This window comes from Bombina bombina, chromosome 4 (assembly GCF_027579735.1).
Source record: "Bombina bombina isolate aBomBom1 chromosome 4, aBomBom1.pri, whole genome shotgun sequence".
Classification (NCBI taxonomy): Eukaryota; Metazoa; Chordata; class Amphibia; order Anura; family Bombinatoridae; genus Bombina; species Bombina bombina.
The window spans coordinates 116629912-116649109 of record NC_069502.1 but is presented as its reverse complement, the minus strand read 5'-3'; the positions used below and the strand labels follow the sequence as shown (position 1 = coordinate 116649109).

Sequence of the window (19198 nt, the reverse complement as noted above, 5' to 3'; positions counted from 1 at the left end):
CCGTGGACCGGACACACCGTAGGAGAAAGAGAAATTTATCAGGTAAACATAAATCCTGTTTTTTCATATTCCTTTCACTCACCCGCCCGCACCACGCCCATCTGTCGGCATGGACACACTTGCTTTTACTGTCTTCAACAATCGTGCCAGCCTAAAAGTCACAAACTGTCAGACTTGAGAATAGGAGTGGGGTAATATATGAAAGTCTTAACTATTGGGCAATAATTTACTATCCATTTTGCAATTATCTATAGTTATGCTATTAATTGATTGTTTGAGATAGCCTCTTTTCTTTTTTTTATGTTTTTCCCATAAAACTTTTGAGACTTATCCTCATCCACTCATAGATATATTTCTTTAGATTTGATGTTTAATCATTTTATATTCCTTTTCAATGTTTAATCATTTTATATTTCTTTAGATTGAATTTTAATAATTTTTCTTTGATATATATATATATATATATATATATATATATATATATATATATATATATATATATATATATAGTGTTGGTATGTTCAGACATTTAGTTTAAATTGTATATTTAAGGATCTAAGAATGGCCTTACTTTTTTGATATATTTTCAGGGTCCGAGTGTCCCTTATTTGTTCAACCCCCCTTGCAACTTCCGCTATACGGTAAAATAATTTTATTATGTGGCCCAAGAGAGGCTTCTACTTTTTAATTTGGGGATTTCTATTTTTTCTTGTGCATGTTTAGATATCTAATAATAGGGGGTATTTTCTGCCCTATACCATTACACCCCTACTTCATATTTATATTTTACGTGGTCTACAAGTGGCCACCTTTTTTCTTTTTGCTGGGGTAAGCCTTTTTCATACCATTATACTTTAAGGAGGTAGTTCTTTATTATATTGAAAAATTAGGTATTTAATCATTGTTTGTGCACACAACAGTCTATTTAATTTGACATTGTCTGGCCAGCCTTTTAGGCTTCTTTGTTGTATGTAATATAGTTCTGAGTTGCCATGAGTGTGTTGTGTATTGATTTTTATTATAAAGGAACATGAAACCCACATTTTTTTCTTTCATGATTAAGGTAGAGAATACAATTTTAAACAACATTCCAATCTACTTCTATTACCTAATTTGCTTCATTCTTTAGATATCCTTTGTTGAAGAAATAGCAATGTACATGGGTAAGCCAATCATACGAGGCATCTATATGCAGCTAACAATCAGCAGCTATGGATATTTAGATATGCTTTTCAACAAAGGATGTCAAGAGAATGAATCAATTAGATAATATATAGTAAATTGGAAAATTGTTTAAAATTGCATGCTATTTCATGTTCCTTTTTATAATAAAAGCAATACTCATGTCAACCTAGAATCATATTACATAGAACAAAGAAGCCTAATAGGCTGACCAGACAATGTCAAATTAGACTGTTGTGTGCACAAACAATGATTAAATACCTAATTTTTCTATATATTAAAGAACTATCTCCTTAAAGTATGGAAAATGAAAAGGCTTACCCCTAGCAAAAAGAAAAAGGTGGCTTTTTAATAAAAAAAAAAAAAATTGCATGCTCTATTTGAATCATGAAACTTTAAATTTGACTTTTTAGTGTCCCTTAAAGGGACAGTCTAGTCCAAAATAAACTTTCATGATTCAGATAGCGAATGTAATTTTAAACAATTTTCCAATTTACTTCTATCACCAATTTTGCTTTGTTCGCTTGGTATTCTTAGTTGAAAGCTAAATCTAGGAGGTTCATATGCTAATTTCTAAGCCCTTGAAGGCTGCCTCTTAGCTCAGGGCATTTTGACAGTTTTTGCACCACTAGAGGGTGTTAGTTCATGTGTTTCATATAGATAACACTGTGCTCACGCACGTGGAGTTCCTAGGAGCCCACACTGATTGGCTAAAATGCAAGTCTGTCAAAATAACTGAAATAAGGGGGCCGTTTGCAGAGGCTTAGATACAAGATAATCACAGATGTAAAAAGTATATTATTATAACTGCGTTGGTTGTGCAAAACTAGGGAATAGATAATAAAGTGATTATCTATTTCTCCAACATAGGTGTGTCCGGTCCACGGCGTCATCCTTACTTGTGGGATATTCTCTTCCCCAACAGGAAATGGCAAAGAGCCCAGCAAAGCTGGTCACATGATCCCTCCTAGGCTCCGCCTACCCCAGTCATTCTCTTTGCCGTTGTACAGGCAACATCTCCACGGAGATGGCTTAGAGTTTTTTAGTGTTTAACTGTAGTTTTTATTATTCAATCAAGAGTTTGTTATTTTAAAATAGTGCTGGTATGTACTATTTACTCAGAAACAGAAAAGAGATGAAGATTTCTGTTTGTATGAGGAAAATGATTTTAGCAACCGTTACTAAAATCCATGGCTGTTCCACACAGGACTGTTGAGAGGAATTAACTTCAGTTGGGGGAACAGTGAGCAGTCTCTTGCTGCTTGAGGTATGACACATTCTAACAAGACGATGTAATGCTGGAAGCTGTCATTTTCCCTATGGGATCCGGTAAGCCATGTTTATTAAGATTGTAAATAAGGGCTTCACAAGGGCTTATTAAGACTGTAGACTTTTTCTGGGCTAAATCGATTCATTATTAACACATATTTAGCCTTGAGGAATCATTTAATCTGGGTATTTTGATAAGTTTATATCGGCAGGCACTTTTTTAGACACCTTTCTCTTTAGGGGCTTTCACAAATCATAGGCAGAGCCTCATTTTCGCGCCGGTGTTGCGCACTTGTTTTTGAGAGGCATGACATGCAGTCGCATGTGTGAGGAGCTCTGATACATAGAAAAGACTTTCTGAAGGCGTCATTTGGTATCGTATTCCCCTTTGGGCTTGGTTGGGTCTCAGCAAAGCAGACACCAGGGACTGTAAAGGGGTTAAAGTTAAAAACGGCTCCGGTTCCGTTATTTTAAGGGTTAAAGCTTCCAAATTTGGGGTGCAATACTTTTAAGGCTTTAAGACACTGTGGTGAAATTTTGGTGAATTTTGAGCAATTCCTTCATATTTTTTCGCAATTGCAGTAATAAAGTGTGTTCAGTTTAAAATTTAAAGTGACAGTAACGGTTTTATTTTAAAACGTTTTTTGTACTTTGTTATCAAGTTTATGCCTGTTTAACATGTCTGAACTACCAGACTGTGTTCTGAATGTGGGGAAGCCAGAGTTCCTTCTCATTTAAATAAATGTGATTTATGTGACAATGACAATGATGCCCAAGATGATTCCTCAAGTGAGGGGAGTAAGCATGGTACTGCATCATTCCCTCCTTCGTCTACACGAGTCTTGCCCACTCAGGAGGCCCCTAGTACATCTAGCGCGCCAATACTCCTTACTATGCAACAATTAACGGCTGTAATGGATAATTCTGTCAAAAACATTTTAGCCAAAATGCACACTTATCAGCGTAAGCGCGACTGCTCTGTTTTAGATACTGAAGAGCATGACGACGCTGATAATAATGGTTCTGAAGGGCCCCTAAACCAGTCTGATGGGGCCAGGGAGGTTTTGTCTGAGGGAGAAATTACTGATTCAGGGAACATTTCTCAACAAGCTGAACCTGATGTGATTACGTTTAAATTTAAGTTGGAACATCTCCGCATTCTGCTTAAGGAGGTATTATCCACTCTGGATGATTGTGACAAGTTGGTCATCCCAGAGAAACTATGTAAAATGGACAAGTTCCTAGAGGTCCCGGGGCCCCCCGAAGCTTTTCCTATACCCAAGCGGGTGGCGGACATTGTAAATAAAGAATGGGAAAGGCCCGGTATTCCTTTCGTCCCTCCCCCCATATTTAAAAAATTGTTTCCTATGGTCGACCCCAGAAAGGACTTATGGCAGACAGTCCCCAAGGTCGAGGGAGCGGTTTCCACTTTAAACAAACGCACCACTATACCCATAGAAGATAGTTGTGCTTTCAAAGATCCTATGGATAAAAAATTAGAAGGTTTACTTAAAAAGATGTTTGTTCAGCAGGGTTACCTTCTACAACCAATTTCATGCATTGTCCCTGTCACTACAGCCGCGTGTTTCTGGTTCGATGAGCTGGTAAAGGCGGTCGATAGTGATTCTCCTCCTTATGAGGAGATTATGGACAGAATCAATGCTCTCAAATTGGCTAATTCTTTCACCCTAGACGCCACTTTGCAATTGGCTAGGTTAGCGGCTAAGAATTCTGGGTTTGCTATTGTGGCGCGCAGAGCGCTTTGGTTGAAATCTTGGTCAGCTGATGCGTCTTCCAAGAACAAGCTACTTAACATTCCTTTCAAGGGGAAAACGCTGTTTGGCCCTGACTTGAAAGAGATTATCTCTGATATCACTGGGGGTAAGGGCCATGCCCTTCCTCAGGATCGGCCTTTCAAGGCCAAAAATAAACCTAATTTTCGTCCCTTTCGTAGAAACGGACCAGCCCAAAGTGCTACGTCCTCTAAGCAAGAGGGTAATACTTCTCAAGCCAAGCCAGCTTGGAGACCAATGCAAGGCTGGAACAAGGGAAAGCAGGCCAAGAAACCTGCCACTGCTACCAAGACGGCATGAAATGTTGGCCCCCGATCCGGGACCGGATCTGGTGGGGGGCAGACTCTCTCTCTTCGCTCGGGCTTGGGCAAGAGATGTTCTGGATCCTTGGGCGCTAGAAATAGTCTCCCAAGGTTATCTTCTGGAATTCAAGGGGCTTCCCCCAAGGGGGAGGTTCCACAGGTCTCAGTTGTCTTCAGACCACATAAAAAGACAGGCATTCTTACGTTGTGTAGAAGACCTGTTAAAAATGGGAGTGATTCATCCTGTTCCATTAGGAGAACAAGGGATGGGGTTCTACTCCAATCTGTTCATAGTTCCCAAAAAAGAGGGAACGTTCAGACCAATCTTAGATCTCAAGATCTTAAACAAGTTTCTCAAGGTTCCATCGTTCAAAATGGAAACCATTCGAACAATTCTTCCTTCCATCCAGGAAGGTCAATTCATGACCACGGTGGATTTAAAGGATGCGTATCTACATATTCCTATCCACAAGGAACATCATCGGTTCCTAAGGTTCGCATTCCTGGACAAGCATTACCAGTTCGTGGCGCTTCCTTTCGGATTAGCCACTGCTCCAAGGATTTTCACAAAGGTACTAGGGTCCCTTCTAGCTGTGCTAAGACCAAGGGGCATTGCTGTAGTACCTTACTTGGACGACATTCTGATTCAAGCGTCGTCCCTTCCTCAAGCAAAGGCTCACACGGACATTGTCCTGGCCTTTCTCAGATCTCACGGATGGAAAGTGAACGTGGAAAAGCGTTCTCTATCTCCGTCAACAAGGGTTCCCTTCTTGGGGACAATAATAGACTCCTTAGAAATGAGGATTTTTCTGACAGAGGCCAGAAAAACAAAACTTCTAGACTCTTGTCGGATACTTCATTCCGTTCCTCTTCCTTCCATAGCGCAGTGCATGGAAGTGATAGGTTTGATGGTAGCGGCAATGGACATAGTTCCTTTTGCGCGCATTCATCTAAGACCATTACAACTGTGCATGCTCAGTCAGTGGAATGGGGACTATACAAACTTGTCTCCGAGGATACAAGTAAATCAGAGGACCAGAGACTCACTCCGTTGGTGGCTGTCCCTGGACAACCTGTCACAAGGGATGACCTTCCGCAGACCAGAGTGGGTCATTGTCACGACCGACGCCAGTCTGATGGGCTGGGGCGCGGTCTGGGGATCCCTGAAAGCTCAGGGTCTTTGGTCTCGGGAAGAATCTCTTCTACCGATAAATATTCTGGAACTGAGAGCGATATTCAATGCTCTCAAGGCTTGGCCTCAGCTAGCGAGGGCCAAGTTCATACGGTTTCAATCAGACAACATGACAACTGTTGCGTACATCAACCATCAGGGGGGAACAAGGAGTTCCCTGGCGATGGAAGAAGTGACCAAAATCATTCTATGGGCGGAGTCTCACTCCTGCCACCTGTCTGCTATCCACATCCCAGGAGTGGAAAATTGGGAAGCGGATTTTCTGAGTCGTCAGACATTGCATCCGGGGGAGTGGGAACTCCATCCGGAAATCTTTGCCCAAGTCACTCAACTGTGGGGCATTCCAGACATGGATCTGATGGCCTCTCGTCAGAACTTCAAAGTTCCTTGCTACGGGTCCAGATCCAGGGATCCCAAGGCGGCTCTAGTGGATGCACTAGTAGCACCTTGGACCTTCAAACTAGCTTATGTATTCCCGCCGTTTCCTCTCATCCCCAGGCTGGTAGCCAGGATCAATCAGGAAAGGGCGTCGGTGATCTTGATAGCTCCTGCGTGGCCACGCAGGACTTGGTATGCAGATCTGGTGAATATGTCATCGGCTCCACCATGGAAGATACCTTTGAGACGAGACCTTCTTGTTCAAGGTCCGTTCGAACATCCGAATCTGGTCTCACTCCAGCTGACTGCTTGGAGATTGAACGCTTGATCTTATCGAAGCGAGGGTTCTCAGATTCTGTTATCGATACTCTTGTTCAGGCCAGAAAGCCTGTAACTAGAAAGATTTACCACAAAATTTGGAAAAAATATATCTGTTGGTGTGAATCTAAAGGATTCCCTTGGGACAAGGTTAAGATTCCTAAGATTCTATCCTTCTTTCAAGAAGGATTGGAAAAAGGATTATCTGCAAGTTCCCTGAAGGGACAGATTTCTGCCTTGTCTGTGTTACTTCACAAAAAGCTGGCAGCTGTGCCAGATGTTCAAGCCTTTGTTCAGGCTCTGGTTAGAATCAAGCCTGTTTACAAACCTTTGACTCCTCCTTGGAGTCTCAACTTAGTTCTTTCAGTTCTTCAGGGGGTTCCGTTTGAACCCTTACATTCCGTTGATATTAAGTTATTATCTTGGAAAGTTTTGTTTTTGGTTGCAATTTCTTCTGCTAGAAGAGTTTCAGAATTATCTGCTCTGCAGTGTTCTCCTCCTTATCTGGTGTTCCATGCAGATAAGGTGGTTTTACGTACTAAACCTGGTTTTCTTCCAAAAGTTGTTTCTAACAAAAACATTAACCAGGAGATTATCGTACCTTCTCTGTGTCCGAAACCAGTTTCGAAGAAGGAACGTTTGTTGCACAATTTGGATGTTGTTCGCGCTCTAAAATTCTATTTAGATGCTACAAAGGATTTTAGATAAACATCTTCCTTGTTTGTTGTTTATTCCGGTAAAAGGAGAGGTCAAAAAGCAACTTCTACCTCTCTCTCTTTTTGGATTAAAAGCATCATCAGATTGGCTTACGAGACTGCCGGACGGCAGCCTCCCGAAAGAATCACAGCTCATTCCACTAGGGCTGTGGCTTCCACATGGGCCTTCAAGAACGAGGCTTCTGTTGATCAGATATGTAGGGCAGCGACTTGGTCTTCACTGCACACTTTTACCAAATTTTACAAGTTTGATACTTTTGCTTCTTCTGAGGCTATTTTTGGGAGAAAGGTTTTGCAAGCCGTGGTGCCTTCCATCTAGGTGACCTGATTTGCTCCCTCCCATCATCCGTGTCCTAAAGCTTTGGTATTGGTTCCCACAAGTAAGGATGACGCCGTGGACCGGACACACCTATGTTGGAGAAAACAGAATTTATGTTTACCTGATAAATTACTTTCTCCAACGGTGTGTCCGGTCCACGGCCCGCCCTGGTTTTTTAATCAGGTCTGATAATTTATTTTCTTTAACTACAGTCACCACGGTTTCATATGGTTTCTCCTATGCAAATATTCCTCCTTAACGTCGGTCGAATGACTGGGGTAGGCGGAGCCTAGGAGGGATCATGTGACCAGCTTTGCTGGGCTCTTTGCCATTTCCTGTTGGGGAAGAGAATATCCCACAAGTAAGGATGACGCCGTGGACCGGACACACCGTTGGAGAAAGTAATTTATCAGGTAAACATAAATTCTGTTTTTATAAAACAATAAATATGCTGATGTAGACTGGCCCTTTTAAGTGAAATATTAACCAGTTTAAAGGGACTAATCAAATGTTGGAAAATGACCCTCTGGTTTATTAAATGTAATTATTAATTTATTCTTAAATAGGGAATGTGAGGATCAGTTATACAAAATCATTATTCATCATGACTCCATATTATATTTTAATTAACTGTTTTATGGTAAATGCTCTATCATAAGAACATTTTTTATTCAACTTACCTTCTTTTACTAAATCGTTATTTCTTTTGAAAGATTTAACCGTAATCAAAGTTGCACTCCTGGAACTCCATTTTGTTCCCTATGAGGATACAACTGGAAATTGGAGCATACTCATGTATGCCGCCTTCTCATTTGCTCACTGGTTTTATCCTCATCTGGACTAGCAGAGCATTAACATTGTGTTTAACCCATTTGCTGAGGTTAACATATAAAACAAAATAAATGTATTAAAAATTAAAATGTTATAACTTTTAACACTACTACAACACGTTTTCAAAATTAGCAACAATGAAACAAATTGTTTCATCACAGTAAATTTGTTTAAAACTATGACATCTGAGCTCCTTAATATATAACACAATAATAGCATATAGTATTGTTTTAGTACATTGTTGTAAGATATTCTCAATATTTTCTTTTGCAGTTGTTCTCCAAGAATATACAGTGGACATTGAACTTAGTTTTCCAAATGCCTCATTGCTGAATCAAGTCAGAGATTTTATAAGTCAACTACGCTATCCCATCCAGTTGAACACTTCAGACTCTGTTAATATAACCAGCGTCACTGTAACCACAGGTACAATTTGGAACATAAAATGTGCTGTTTTTAGATTAAATGTGTATTAAAATGCTTTACTATTAAAAAAAATGTTGTCAATGTTCCTTGTCGTCATGGTGAGCACTGGTAATGTCCCCTCCATCATAAAATAGTGTTAAAAATGGCAGAACTCTAAAGATGTTGCTTCTAAACCCAACTGTAATCATAAGCCTTATTTTTTTGTCCCCCCCCCCCCCCCTATAATCTTAACAAAATTGGAGGAACAGTACCAGAATAGTTTAAAGGGATATTCAAGTCATGATTCAGATAGAGCAAGCTATTTGAAGAAATTTTCTAATTTACTCCTATTATCAATTTTTCCTTGTTCTCTTGGTATATTTATTTGAATGTTAACTTAGGAGCCAGACCATTTTTTATTCAGCACTTGCTGATTGGTGGCTACATTTAGACACAAATCAGAAAGTTCTACCCAGGTGCTGAACCAAAAACGGCCGGGTCCTATGCTTACATTCTTGCTTCTTCAAAAAAAGATACCACAAGAATGAAGAAATATTGATAATAGGAGTAAATTAGAAAGTTGCTTAAAATTGCTGCCCTATCTGAATCATGAAAGTTTACTTTTGACTAGACTATCCCTTTAAGCCTTCCTAATATGACTTAATTTATGTAGCATGCAACCTCATTAGCTCACTTGACCTGTAGTTCACTAATATAAGATGGTTTACCTCAGATTGTAACTCACAGGTATGGATTTATTTATTTTTTGTTTTTTAATCTTTGTAGCTATGAACCTAGTGTCATTGTCACAGAATGTTGTGGTGTTTCCTAAATATGCAATCTTAAAATAGCTAATGATGGGTGATATTTCCAAATAACGCTGTTGTGAGCAATACTTTAGTCAGGTCCTTTTAAAACAGGCATACTAGTGCAAAAATGAAATGTTCCAGTATGATTGAGGATTTTATTTTTCCACTAATGCATACCACTACCAAATGTCTTAAACACATAGCTTGGGAGCCACAATGCATTGCTACTCCTGAGCAGAATATGGCCGTTGAGCCAATCAGAAGCTGCATCACCAACCACGTCCTGCTCAGAATGTCATCTCATAGGCCAAAATGTATGAAAACAAAAGTCGCACAACTCACACTTTTCCTTCCCGAAAAAAGGGGGCCAAATTAGATCTCATATTTATGGAAAGGGATTGAGGCAAACAAAGGGCATGAAATGGCAGTCTAGTAAAATCACACATATAGCCTCTAAATTAGCACCTAGATTATATGGAAGTGCTTAATGCCTCCATTGACTTCAGTAAAAGTCCTAATTAGTGTGACTAGATATTTATCATAATGTGTTCTCTTTTGTTTGCAAGACAATAGTAATGTTTTCTTTTTGCATACAGAAAGAGGCTGTACTAGGAACGAACAGCTCAGTCAGTAGCTTGTTCACACATACAAAAAAGTTGGTAATCCACCCTTGAAAATAGGGGGGACCAATAGGTACAAAAGACTGAAAAATACCAATCTTGTTTGATAGTCCCAAATATCATAAAGAATTGACCATATAAGCGTGACCAAAAAATCTCCAAATACAGAGGTCCGGATATTTACGGAGCCGCTCTTTCCACAATACTTCTTCAGTGAGAAAAATCTAAATGACAATTAAGACAAGGCGCTATTATGTGCGTATCTGTGCAAGGAAAAAACCACAAAATCCCCAACCCACTTGTGGTATTATACTCACAAGTAATGCAGCACTCTGTCGTGCTGGCAGTTGCACACTGGGGATTCACAGCGCCCTAGTTCGCTGCTCGAGGAGAATCTGAATAACAATGAAGAAAATGCGCTTCCATGTGTGTATCTGTATCAGGAAAAAACTTCACAAAATCCCCAACCCACCTGTGGTGTAACTCACAAGTGATGCAGAAGTCTGTCGTGCTGGTAGTCGCACGCTGAGGATTCACAGAAATCAGGGTACAAAAAGATTATTTAAACTTGCAGCTCTCACGTTTTGAGACTCGAACAATATAACAAAATGACAGGCAATCAAATGTCTAAACAAAACGGCTTTCAATATAATATAGTTTATTATATTGCTTATTATAACTTAAACATTTACCCCAAATTATGCGACATGTTTCCCAGCTCACAGGCTGTTTCATCAGTCCTGACTGTCAACAGCCTGGACTTTAATTAATTATAGAAACTTTCAATATAGGTTGGGAGACCACAGTTTAAAGGGACACTGAACCCACATTTTTTCTTTTGTGATTCAGATAGAGCATGCAATTTTAAGCAACTTTCTAATTTACTCCTATTATAAATTTTTCTTTGTTCTCTTGCTATCTTTATTTGAAAAAGAAAGTCCAGAACCTTGAACAGCACTTGTTTATTGGTGGATGAATGTATCCATCAATCAGCAAGAACAACCCAGATTGTTCACCAAAATGGGCCGGCATTTAAACTTCCATTCTTGCTTTTCAAATAAAGATACCAAGAGAATGAAGAACATTTGCTAATAGGAGTAAATTAGAAAGTTGCTTAAAATTACATGCTCTGTCTGAATCACAAAAGAAAAAAATTAGGTTCAGTGTCCCTTTAAATCGGCTATTTCAAATGCCGAAATAAGGGTAAACAAGCTGCATGTAAATAATTTAATACACTCCAGAAGGTAAAATGGATCATTGGGAACAAACTAAAGCAGAGAAAATTGTTAGCTAAATTGTCCCTTTAAATGTTTACAAGTTAGTTGCCCCTTCTTGGTGCAAATATATACACCATGAAATTAACAAAATTACAACTAATTAGAACAAACTATCATTTTAAGTGTTTAATAGTTTGTTTGTTTTTTCATTAGTTATTTTGTTAAGTTCAGGTGTGTGTGTATGTTTATGCCAAAAAAGGAGCAACTGTCATTTCCAAATACTACCTTTTTTCTTCTTAAATAGAAAGAGTCCACAGCTGCATTCATTACTTTTGGGAAAGGAGAACCTGGCCACCAGGAGGAGGCAAAGTCACCCCAGCCAAAGGCTTAAATACTCCTCCCACTCCCCTCATCCCCCAGTCATTCTTTGCCTTTGTCCCAGGAGGTTGGCAGAGAAGTGTCAGAATTTTTGTCTCTTATGACGGGTAGTACTCTTCGACATGGGACAGGAGTTTTAAGTAGTCCTGTCAGTCTCTCAGTGAGGGCTTGGATGAACGTTAGAGTCCAGAGATGCAGGGAGAGTCTTTCTGCAAAACCATCCCGACTCATGTTAACAGCTCCTCAAGCAATCCGCGTTATCGAACTTTGCTCCACTGCCTGCTTTCTTCTCTTAAGTCCATGGCGGAGGCGATGCTACTATTCGTCACACTCCACGGCGTAGATTCCGGTATGATAGTTTCATTTTCTTTTCTTCATGAATGTACTATAATACAAATTTTTCTCCCGAGAGGCTACCACCTTGCGGGCCTAACTATAAAATAAGGGTCTCAGTGAGTCTCCTTTAGTATTAATAATAATAATAGGTATTTGTAGAGCACCAACAGATTCCACAGCGCTATAAACATAGTTGGTATACAGGATACCATTTATAGGGATCAAATGGGTAGAGGGCCCTGCCGAGAGTTGCACTTTTGTAGTCGGCTCTTATGAAGGCGATCTGCAAGCAGCTGGGCTCATAGGCTTACATTCTAAAGGGTTCAAGGGGAAAGCGATGGAGTTAGGAAAGGTTAGTGTTGGTTGTATGCATCCCTGAATAGTAGAGTCTTTAGGGAGTGCCATAGGATGGGGGCCAGTCTGGAGAAGTCCTGTAAACGGGAATATGAGGAAGTAACAAGAGAGAAGGAGAGTAGATCATGAGCAAAGGGGACGGGAGGGAGAGTATCTGGAGACAAGGTCTGAAATGTAGTGGGGAACAGTGCATTTGAGGGCTTTATATGTCAGTGTGAGGACTGGCAGAGGCATTCATTATGGATTGGAAAGGATACAAACACCGTTGCACACTTTGGTTCTTATCAATAAGATACAAGTACCCTTTGGCCACAACCATGTACATGCTATACCATTAGTGTAAAGCATTTATTACCTTTACATATATAGTCATTTTTATATGGGGATATGACACCTTGGTGCTAACCATTACTATATAGCACTTATATCTTTACCATATACAATGTTCTCATATGGGGATAAAATATACAATGTTTTATATATGTTCTATATATGGTCTATTTGTGGATAAAAGTATCCTGTGCCTATCCACTGTTACACACCCTGGTACTTGCCATGTAATGTGTATTGCTTATTATGTTCATAACACACTGTATTATATAATGTATCTTTAACATAGATTGTATTATTTAATGTATTTGTATTACATATTGTATCCTAGCCTCCTTTGTTTTTAATAAGTATGGGTTCCTCTATAGCTTAAACCTGAGTCCGGGGTTGGTATCGGAGTACTACATGCATGTATTCACAACCTCTACATAGACATCCCAGTCCTGAATATAGCATACGCATATACGTATATTTCAATATGAAAGTTTTTTTCTCTTCCGGAAATACGCAACCGGAAAGATTCCAACCGGAATCAATGACAACCGGATATGACGTCATTAAAATTACGATTTCCAGTTAGAGACAACATGAAGAAACCGGATGTGACAAGACACACAATTACTTCCGGTTTCGGAGAGGGACATTTGGCGCCTGTTTGAAGCCCTACAATTGGCCAAAGGACCCTTTTAAAAGGAGACATCGGATTATAGCCGGTATCAGTCTTGAGAAAGGTCCTGGTGAGGACCATTGCTGATACCACGGCTCAGGTTTATTTTACACTGGTAAGCCCAATACTTATTTTTAAGATATTAGTAGTGTTATTGCACTATATATTTTATCTTTTATAGGAGATCGACACACATTACTTAGACCCTTTACCACACATTTGAGGATCATCACTATTTAAGGCTTTTTGAGGATAATCACAATCGGGATAATCATCTTTAAAAGCTATTCACCTAAACTTTCACTTTTTTATGATCCACGTTTGAATAAATCATACATATTTTTTTCTTGCATCTCTCTTCCCTGCATTTTTATTTTTTATCCCCTTTTTTTAAGGTGTACACCATTTTTTTGTTTTTTAAAAATGATTAATTTCTTATATATTTTTTTGTATGTGTATGTGTGTGTATATGTATGTACTAAAATAAAAGGTATCTTTGAATATTTTTAATTTTTTTTAGCATATTTACATATGCTGCTATGTAGGATTCCCCCTTAGCCCCCAACCTCCCTGATTCCCCCCCCCCAAAACAGCCAGTACCCAGTTTGCAGAAAAAAAATTGTTTTCTTATTTTTATTTTATTTTTTTTCTGTAGTGTAGCTTCCCCCCCGCACAGACCAACACCCCACCAGCCAAACCGATCTTGCTAAATTAAATAATTCCCTCCTTTTTCCCCACTTCTAACAAAAATATTTCTGTAGTGTAGCGGTTCCCGCCCACGATCCCGCCCCTCTCCGCATCACAAGGGCCATCGATGGCCGCCACCCGCCTCCCACACCAGCTCCCACCCACCAAAGAACTTACCCGTTAATGTCCGGCGTAGAGAGGGCCACAGAGTGGCTCTCTCTGCATCGGATGGCTAAAAATGGTTATTGCAGGATGCCTCGATATCGAGTCATCACTGCAATAGCCGGAAAGCAGCTGGAAGTGAGCAGGATCGCTTCCAGCTGCTTTCCACACCGCGGACGTACAGGGTACGTCCTCAGGCGTTAACTGCCTTTTTTTTTTTGAGGACATACCCTGTACGTCCTCGGTCGTTAAGGGGTTAAACGACCCTTTCCTTATTGGATACACAAATTTTCAGTCTGCTAATTTGAATGGTGCACCTCATTAGACTTGTTGATGTAATCTCCTGATTGTTGATTTATCAAGATCGTTCCCAGTTTATGGAGGATCTGGGCTCAGTTTGGCTGGTCCTGCAGGTAGGCCTGTTTCTTCTTGGGTGTTTAACCTCCGGGTTGCCTTATATTTTATTTTATTTTATTTTATTCAATGGGATGTTTTTTTGTTTTGTTTGTTTCCTTTGGGAACTCTCTGGGATCGATACTCTTTGTTACTTCTTCGGCGGAAGTTGTTTTGGACAGGTTATTCCTATGTTAAAATGTCTTACCTTCTTCCCCTCTGAGGGAGGATTTACTCGGCCTGCCGGTTAGGACCCTGGGTGCAGGCTGGTCCTGTTGGGTTCGGTTCTGTCTTGTGGCTGTTCAGACACGTGGCGCTGTTCGAGGCGCTGAGTGCCCATGTTACCAGTTGTTTTACATGTTTCAACTACGCATCAAGAGGCCTGTGGGTCCGTGAGGTGGGAAGGATTGTTTCAGTTCTTATAGCCTTCATCTGGATGCCTGGGTTAGCGGAGTTTCCGCTGCATCACTCTCTCTCTCTCTTACGTCTGTTATTATCGGACAATAGAGTCTCCAATAGAGTTGGAGGGCTTAGTGCCCTCTTACCGCCGTTTTCCTTTCTTTTGAGGCTCTGGATTTGTCCTTTTTGGACTTGGTCCATCTACAGCTAGTAGTTTGAATAGTTGGCTGGCATGCAGAAGGTTTGCAGTTCGTATCAGCTGCAGATCCTTGCACCTTGAAGGTGTGCTTACTCGCTTTTTAATGTAACTAGCTGTGTTCTGTCTAGCTGATTATAAGACCTTCTTGGTCTTCCCCCGTTGTCTCCGGGTGGGTTAGGTCTACTTTTAGGGACCTGAGTTTCCCTCCAGGAGATGGTTGATCCCTGTGGGGACATTGGGCTTTGCTTGGGGTTCCCCGGAGCTGGTGCTTTGTCCCTTTTTCTCCCTGTATCACTCTGTTGATAGGGAGGTGATGTGGAGACTAGCCCTGCTCGAGGTGTTTTGTTTGAGGGTTCCTTGCTTGTTGTCCTGAGGATGTATTAGAAGTCTAGGGTCGTTATTCGACTTATCACTCTGCTCCTTGAAGCGTAGGACTTTAGCAAGGGGTGGTTCCTTCCTTCGGTTGGGACTTACGAGTTCTTCTCGTCATCTGAATTGCTCTGAATATTGCATGAATATCCCTTGTGTCTGGTTTTTTATCAGATGGGGTGTTAAATTCTCGGGTAAGTTTGATCGAACAGTTGGGTGCCCGGACTTGTTTTCTCCCTGAGGCTTCACTCAGAGTTTTCCCTTGTGGACCCAGTTGTGGGTTGTTACTGGACTCTTAGGCCTAGGGGCTGGTTTGGGGTTCCTCAGTTACTGGGAACTTGAGTTGTGTCTCTTACTCTGTCTACTTGACTTGGTTATGGTGGCCAGGTTTTCTGAGTGTCTGTTGCTCATTAGGCTTGGTGCGCCTTGGAGTTGGCTTCCCTAGGTCAGCTTGCTAGGGTAACCCTTGGATTTGCTGCTCTGCTGGCGAATGGGTTTGCAGTGTCTCTGCTGCATCTATCACACAGGGGATGTGTGTTGGCGAGCTGCTTTTTAAGGGAATCCTTCCAAGGGCATCTGTGTTGGGTGTTGAATTCTCCTTAGCCTGTAGCTTTGTGACTTGAGGACAGGTGTTGCCTTCTGGCTCCATCCTTTTCTTAAGGGGTTTATTCTCACTCTTATGGAGATGAAGTCCCTTTCTTGGGGCATCTCCTGGATCAGGAGGTTGGAACTGTGTGTTAACTTATCAGAGAGGGGTGTCTCTCTGGGTTATGTTCCATCTGGAGTCTTGCTGGTTAGGTGTCGACACTTTGTTGGGCCTTTTTGCTAGATCCTTTGGGTCTACGGCCTTGTCGTCTGTTGTAGGAGTCAGGTTGTACCCATACTCTGTGAGGATGGCTGGGGCCATTCTTCCACTAGTTCGTGAGCGGGTTTGGGGTTCTTCTATTATCCCTATTTCGTATCCGCTGATGCTGGGCTGGTCCGGCTGGGTGTGGGTTCGGATAGACGTTGTCATTTTCAGGATCTAGGTGGGTGTAGTTGCTAGCTCCCTAGGATTTCAGGCAGAGGGTCCAGGTTTACACCTCCTTTGGGCTCTGGGTGTATCCTCTCCTTTCGGGGGCCTCGATTGAGGTTATGTGTTCTCCTTTTGGAGACCTATGTGTAGGTCTGGCGGCTTAGATTGCCTAGAGTGTGCCCTCTGGGGGTTGCTTTTCACAGCCTGTTCTCCTGTTGGCCACTTCTACTTATTAGCAAGTATACTCTGTGTAGCCCTGTTGTGGGCTCTGTGTTCTCGACTCAGGGTTTTCATCTGGGTCTGTTACACATTTTTTTTTGTGGTTGAATACTTTGTATTCTATGTTTGGACGCTGTGAGGACTCTGTCTTCTGTTGTCTTTTGGTGCTTTTTGCACGATGTTGAGAGAAAAGTTTCTCTGTTTCGATGCCCGGTCCTAAACTTTCGGTTTCTGCTTGGTCTGGGTGTAGCCTCCCCTTGTTTGTCAGGACCCATTTGGGTCTTGTGAGCTGGGCTCGTTCTTGGGGATTTTTCCTTATGGATTTTGTGGGGACCTTTCTGTTTCTCTTTGGGAGTTTAGGCTGGTGCTCCCTTCATTGGTGAGTGGTGAGGGACCGACTATTGGGCGACGGTGTCTCCTAGAGTACTGTTGGCTCAGTTGAGTCCGATTTTGTGGTCCAAAACTAGGCTTCTGGACTATCTGCGGGTCAGTGTCCTTGGGGCCTTTACTTTTCAAAGTTTTCTCGGCTTCGGACGAAGCAGGGTTTTAGTTGGGTAGTTGTTTCAGGCCTGGTGCCCTCAGAATGGGCCACCTATTGTACCCTCCCATCTTGGCATTCAGTGCCCTCTATAGCTTGGGTATTGTTTTCCCAAAAGTAATGAATGGAGCTGTGGACTCTTTCCATTTAAGAAGAAAAACATAAATTATGCTTACCTGATAATTTTCTTTTCTTCTGATGGAAAGAGTCCACAGCTCCCCACCCGTAATTTTTTTGTGGGGCGTCCTGTTATCTTCTGGCACTTTTCACCCTGATATTTATTCTACTGCTCCTTGTTCCTCGGCTGAATGACTGGGGGATGAGGGGAGTAGGAGGAGTATTTAAGCCTTTGGCTGGGGTGTCTTTTCATCCTCCTGGTGGCCAGGTTCTTATTTCCTGCTTATGGATCTGAATTAATTAAGATTGCTCTTAAAAAGGGGTAATAACAAAATAATATCTAAAAGCCAGAGCAATGTACAACATTTTTAGGGCAATATTGATAAATTAATGTAAAGTCAATTTGGCCAATACCACATGTTTTTTGTCACAGCAGATTTTACTGTTTTTTGTTTTTACTTTTTAAATAAATATTTGTAAATTAGTTCTTTCATTCTGGCAATGTGTGGCGAATTAGCTGCTCCTTTTTGGTGTACATATTTACATCATTAACAAATTTTCCTTAGTCTTGGTAGCTCTGTTATCAATATGTTGTACCATTGTGTATATATATATATCATGCATTTGTTCTTTTATTTAGCATGTACACAAACTGGCCCAGATTTGCTATGTAGCTGCGAAAGTGGATATAAATGGCCGAGTGAAGTCTGCAATACGTACAATGCCTGCACCAATTCAAGCGGGAGCTGTGGATGTATTTCCCAGCTGCCACCTCAGGGATTATATTGTGAGCCTAAGGCTCAAACATGTAAGTAAATAAAACCGAATAGTCCTTATAACAAACTCAAGGGGACTTGAAACCCCAAATTTTTCTTTCATGATTCCAATAGAGCATACAATTTTCTAATTTACTTCTATTATTGCATTGATTTGTTATCTTACTATCCTTTGTTGAAGGAGCAGCAATGCACTAATTTGAGTTAACTGAGCACATCAAGTAAGCCAAGAACAGGAGGCATATATGGGCAGCCACCAATCAGCAGCTAGCTCCCAGTAGTGCTTTGCTGGTCCTAAAACTTCCTACGTATTTCTTTCAACAAAAGATAGCAATATTACTAAGCAAATTTAGATAATAGAGCATGACATTTTAAACAACTTTCCAATTTAGTTCTATGTGAATCAAGAAAGAAACCTTTTGGGCTTCATATCCCTTTAAGGTCTGATGGTCAAAAATTCTGCAGCTTAGAAAGAAATTATAGTGCAGACTTCACAGGTGCTAACGTCACTAAATTCTCTAAGAAAAAGGGGTGGAAACTGGAAATCCCAGAGAGATGCCTCCTACAGAAAGCAATACAATTTTGGGATAGAGAATCTGAGGGTAGAGTGAAGTTAACAGGGGACCATCTAGCAGTGATGCAAATTCTCAGTTTGCAGCAAATACAAATTGAAATAAATATTTTCACTACAATTTAACTTGCATTGGCCTCTATTATAGTATACATTTGGTTTTTTGAGAGTTAAATAAGTGTATTGTGAATTTTGAGCAAACTTAACCTGCATACAGCAGATAAGTCAATAAGACTGCAGGTATAAAATGCTTAGAAAATTATGTGAGAATTTTCAGAGATTTAGACAATTTGCAAAATATACATAGAAATATACATAGTATTATTTTAATTTTATA

At 40.7% G+C, this 19198-nt stretch overlaps 1 protein-coding gene across 1 annotated transcript in view; it reads left to right on the top strand.

Moving 5' to 3' along the window:
- LOC128655987 (adhesion G protein-coupled receptor F5-like) overlaps positions 1 to 19198 on the top strand; it is a 194214-nt gene that overhangs the window by 61710 nt on the left and 113306 nt on the right. Inside the window, exons 4-5 of the mRNA XM_053709613.1 lie at positions 8574 to 8726; positions 18155 to 18322. Coding sequence (XP_053565588.1) covers positions 8574 to 8726; positions 18155 to 18322 — 321 coding nt within the window. The remainder of the gene's footprint in view (positions 1 to 8573; positions 8727 to 18154; positions 18323 to 19198) is intronic.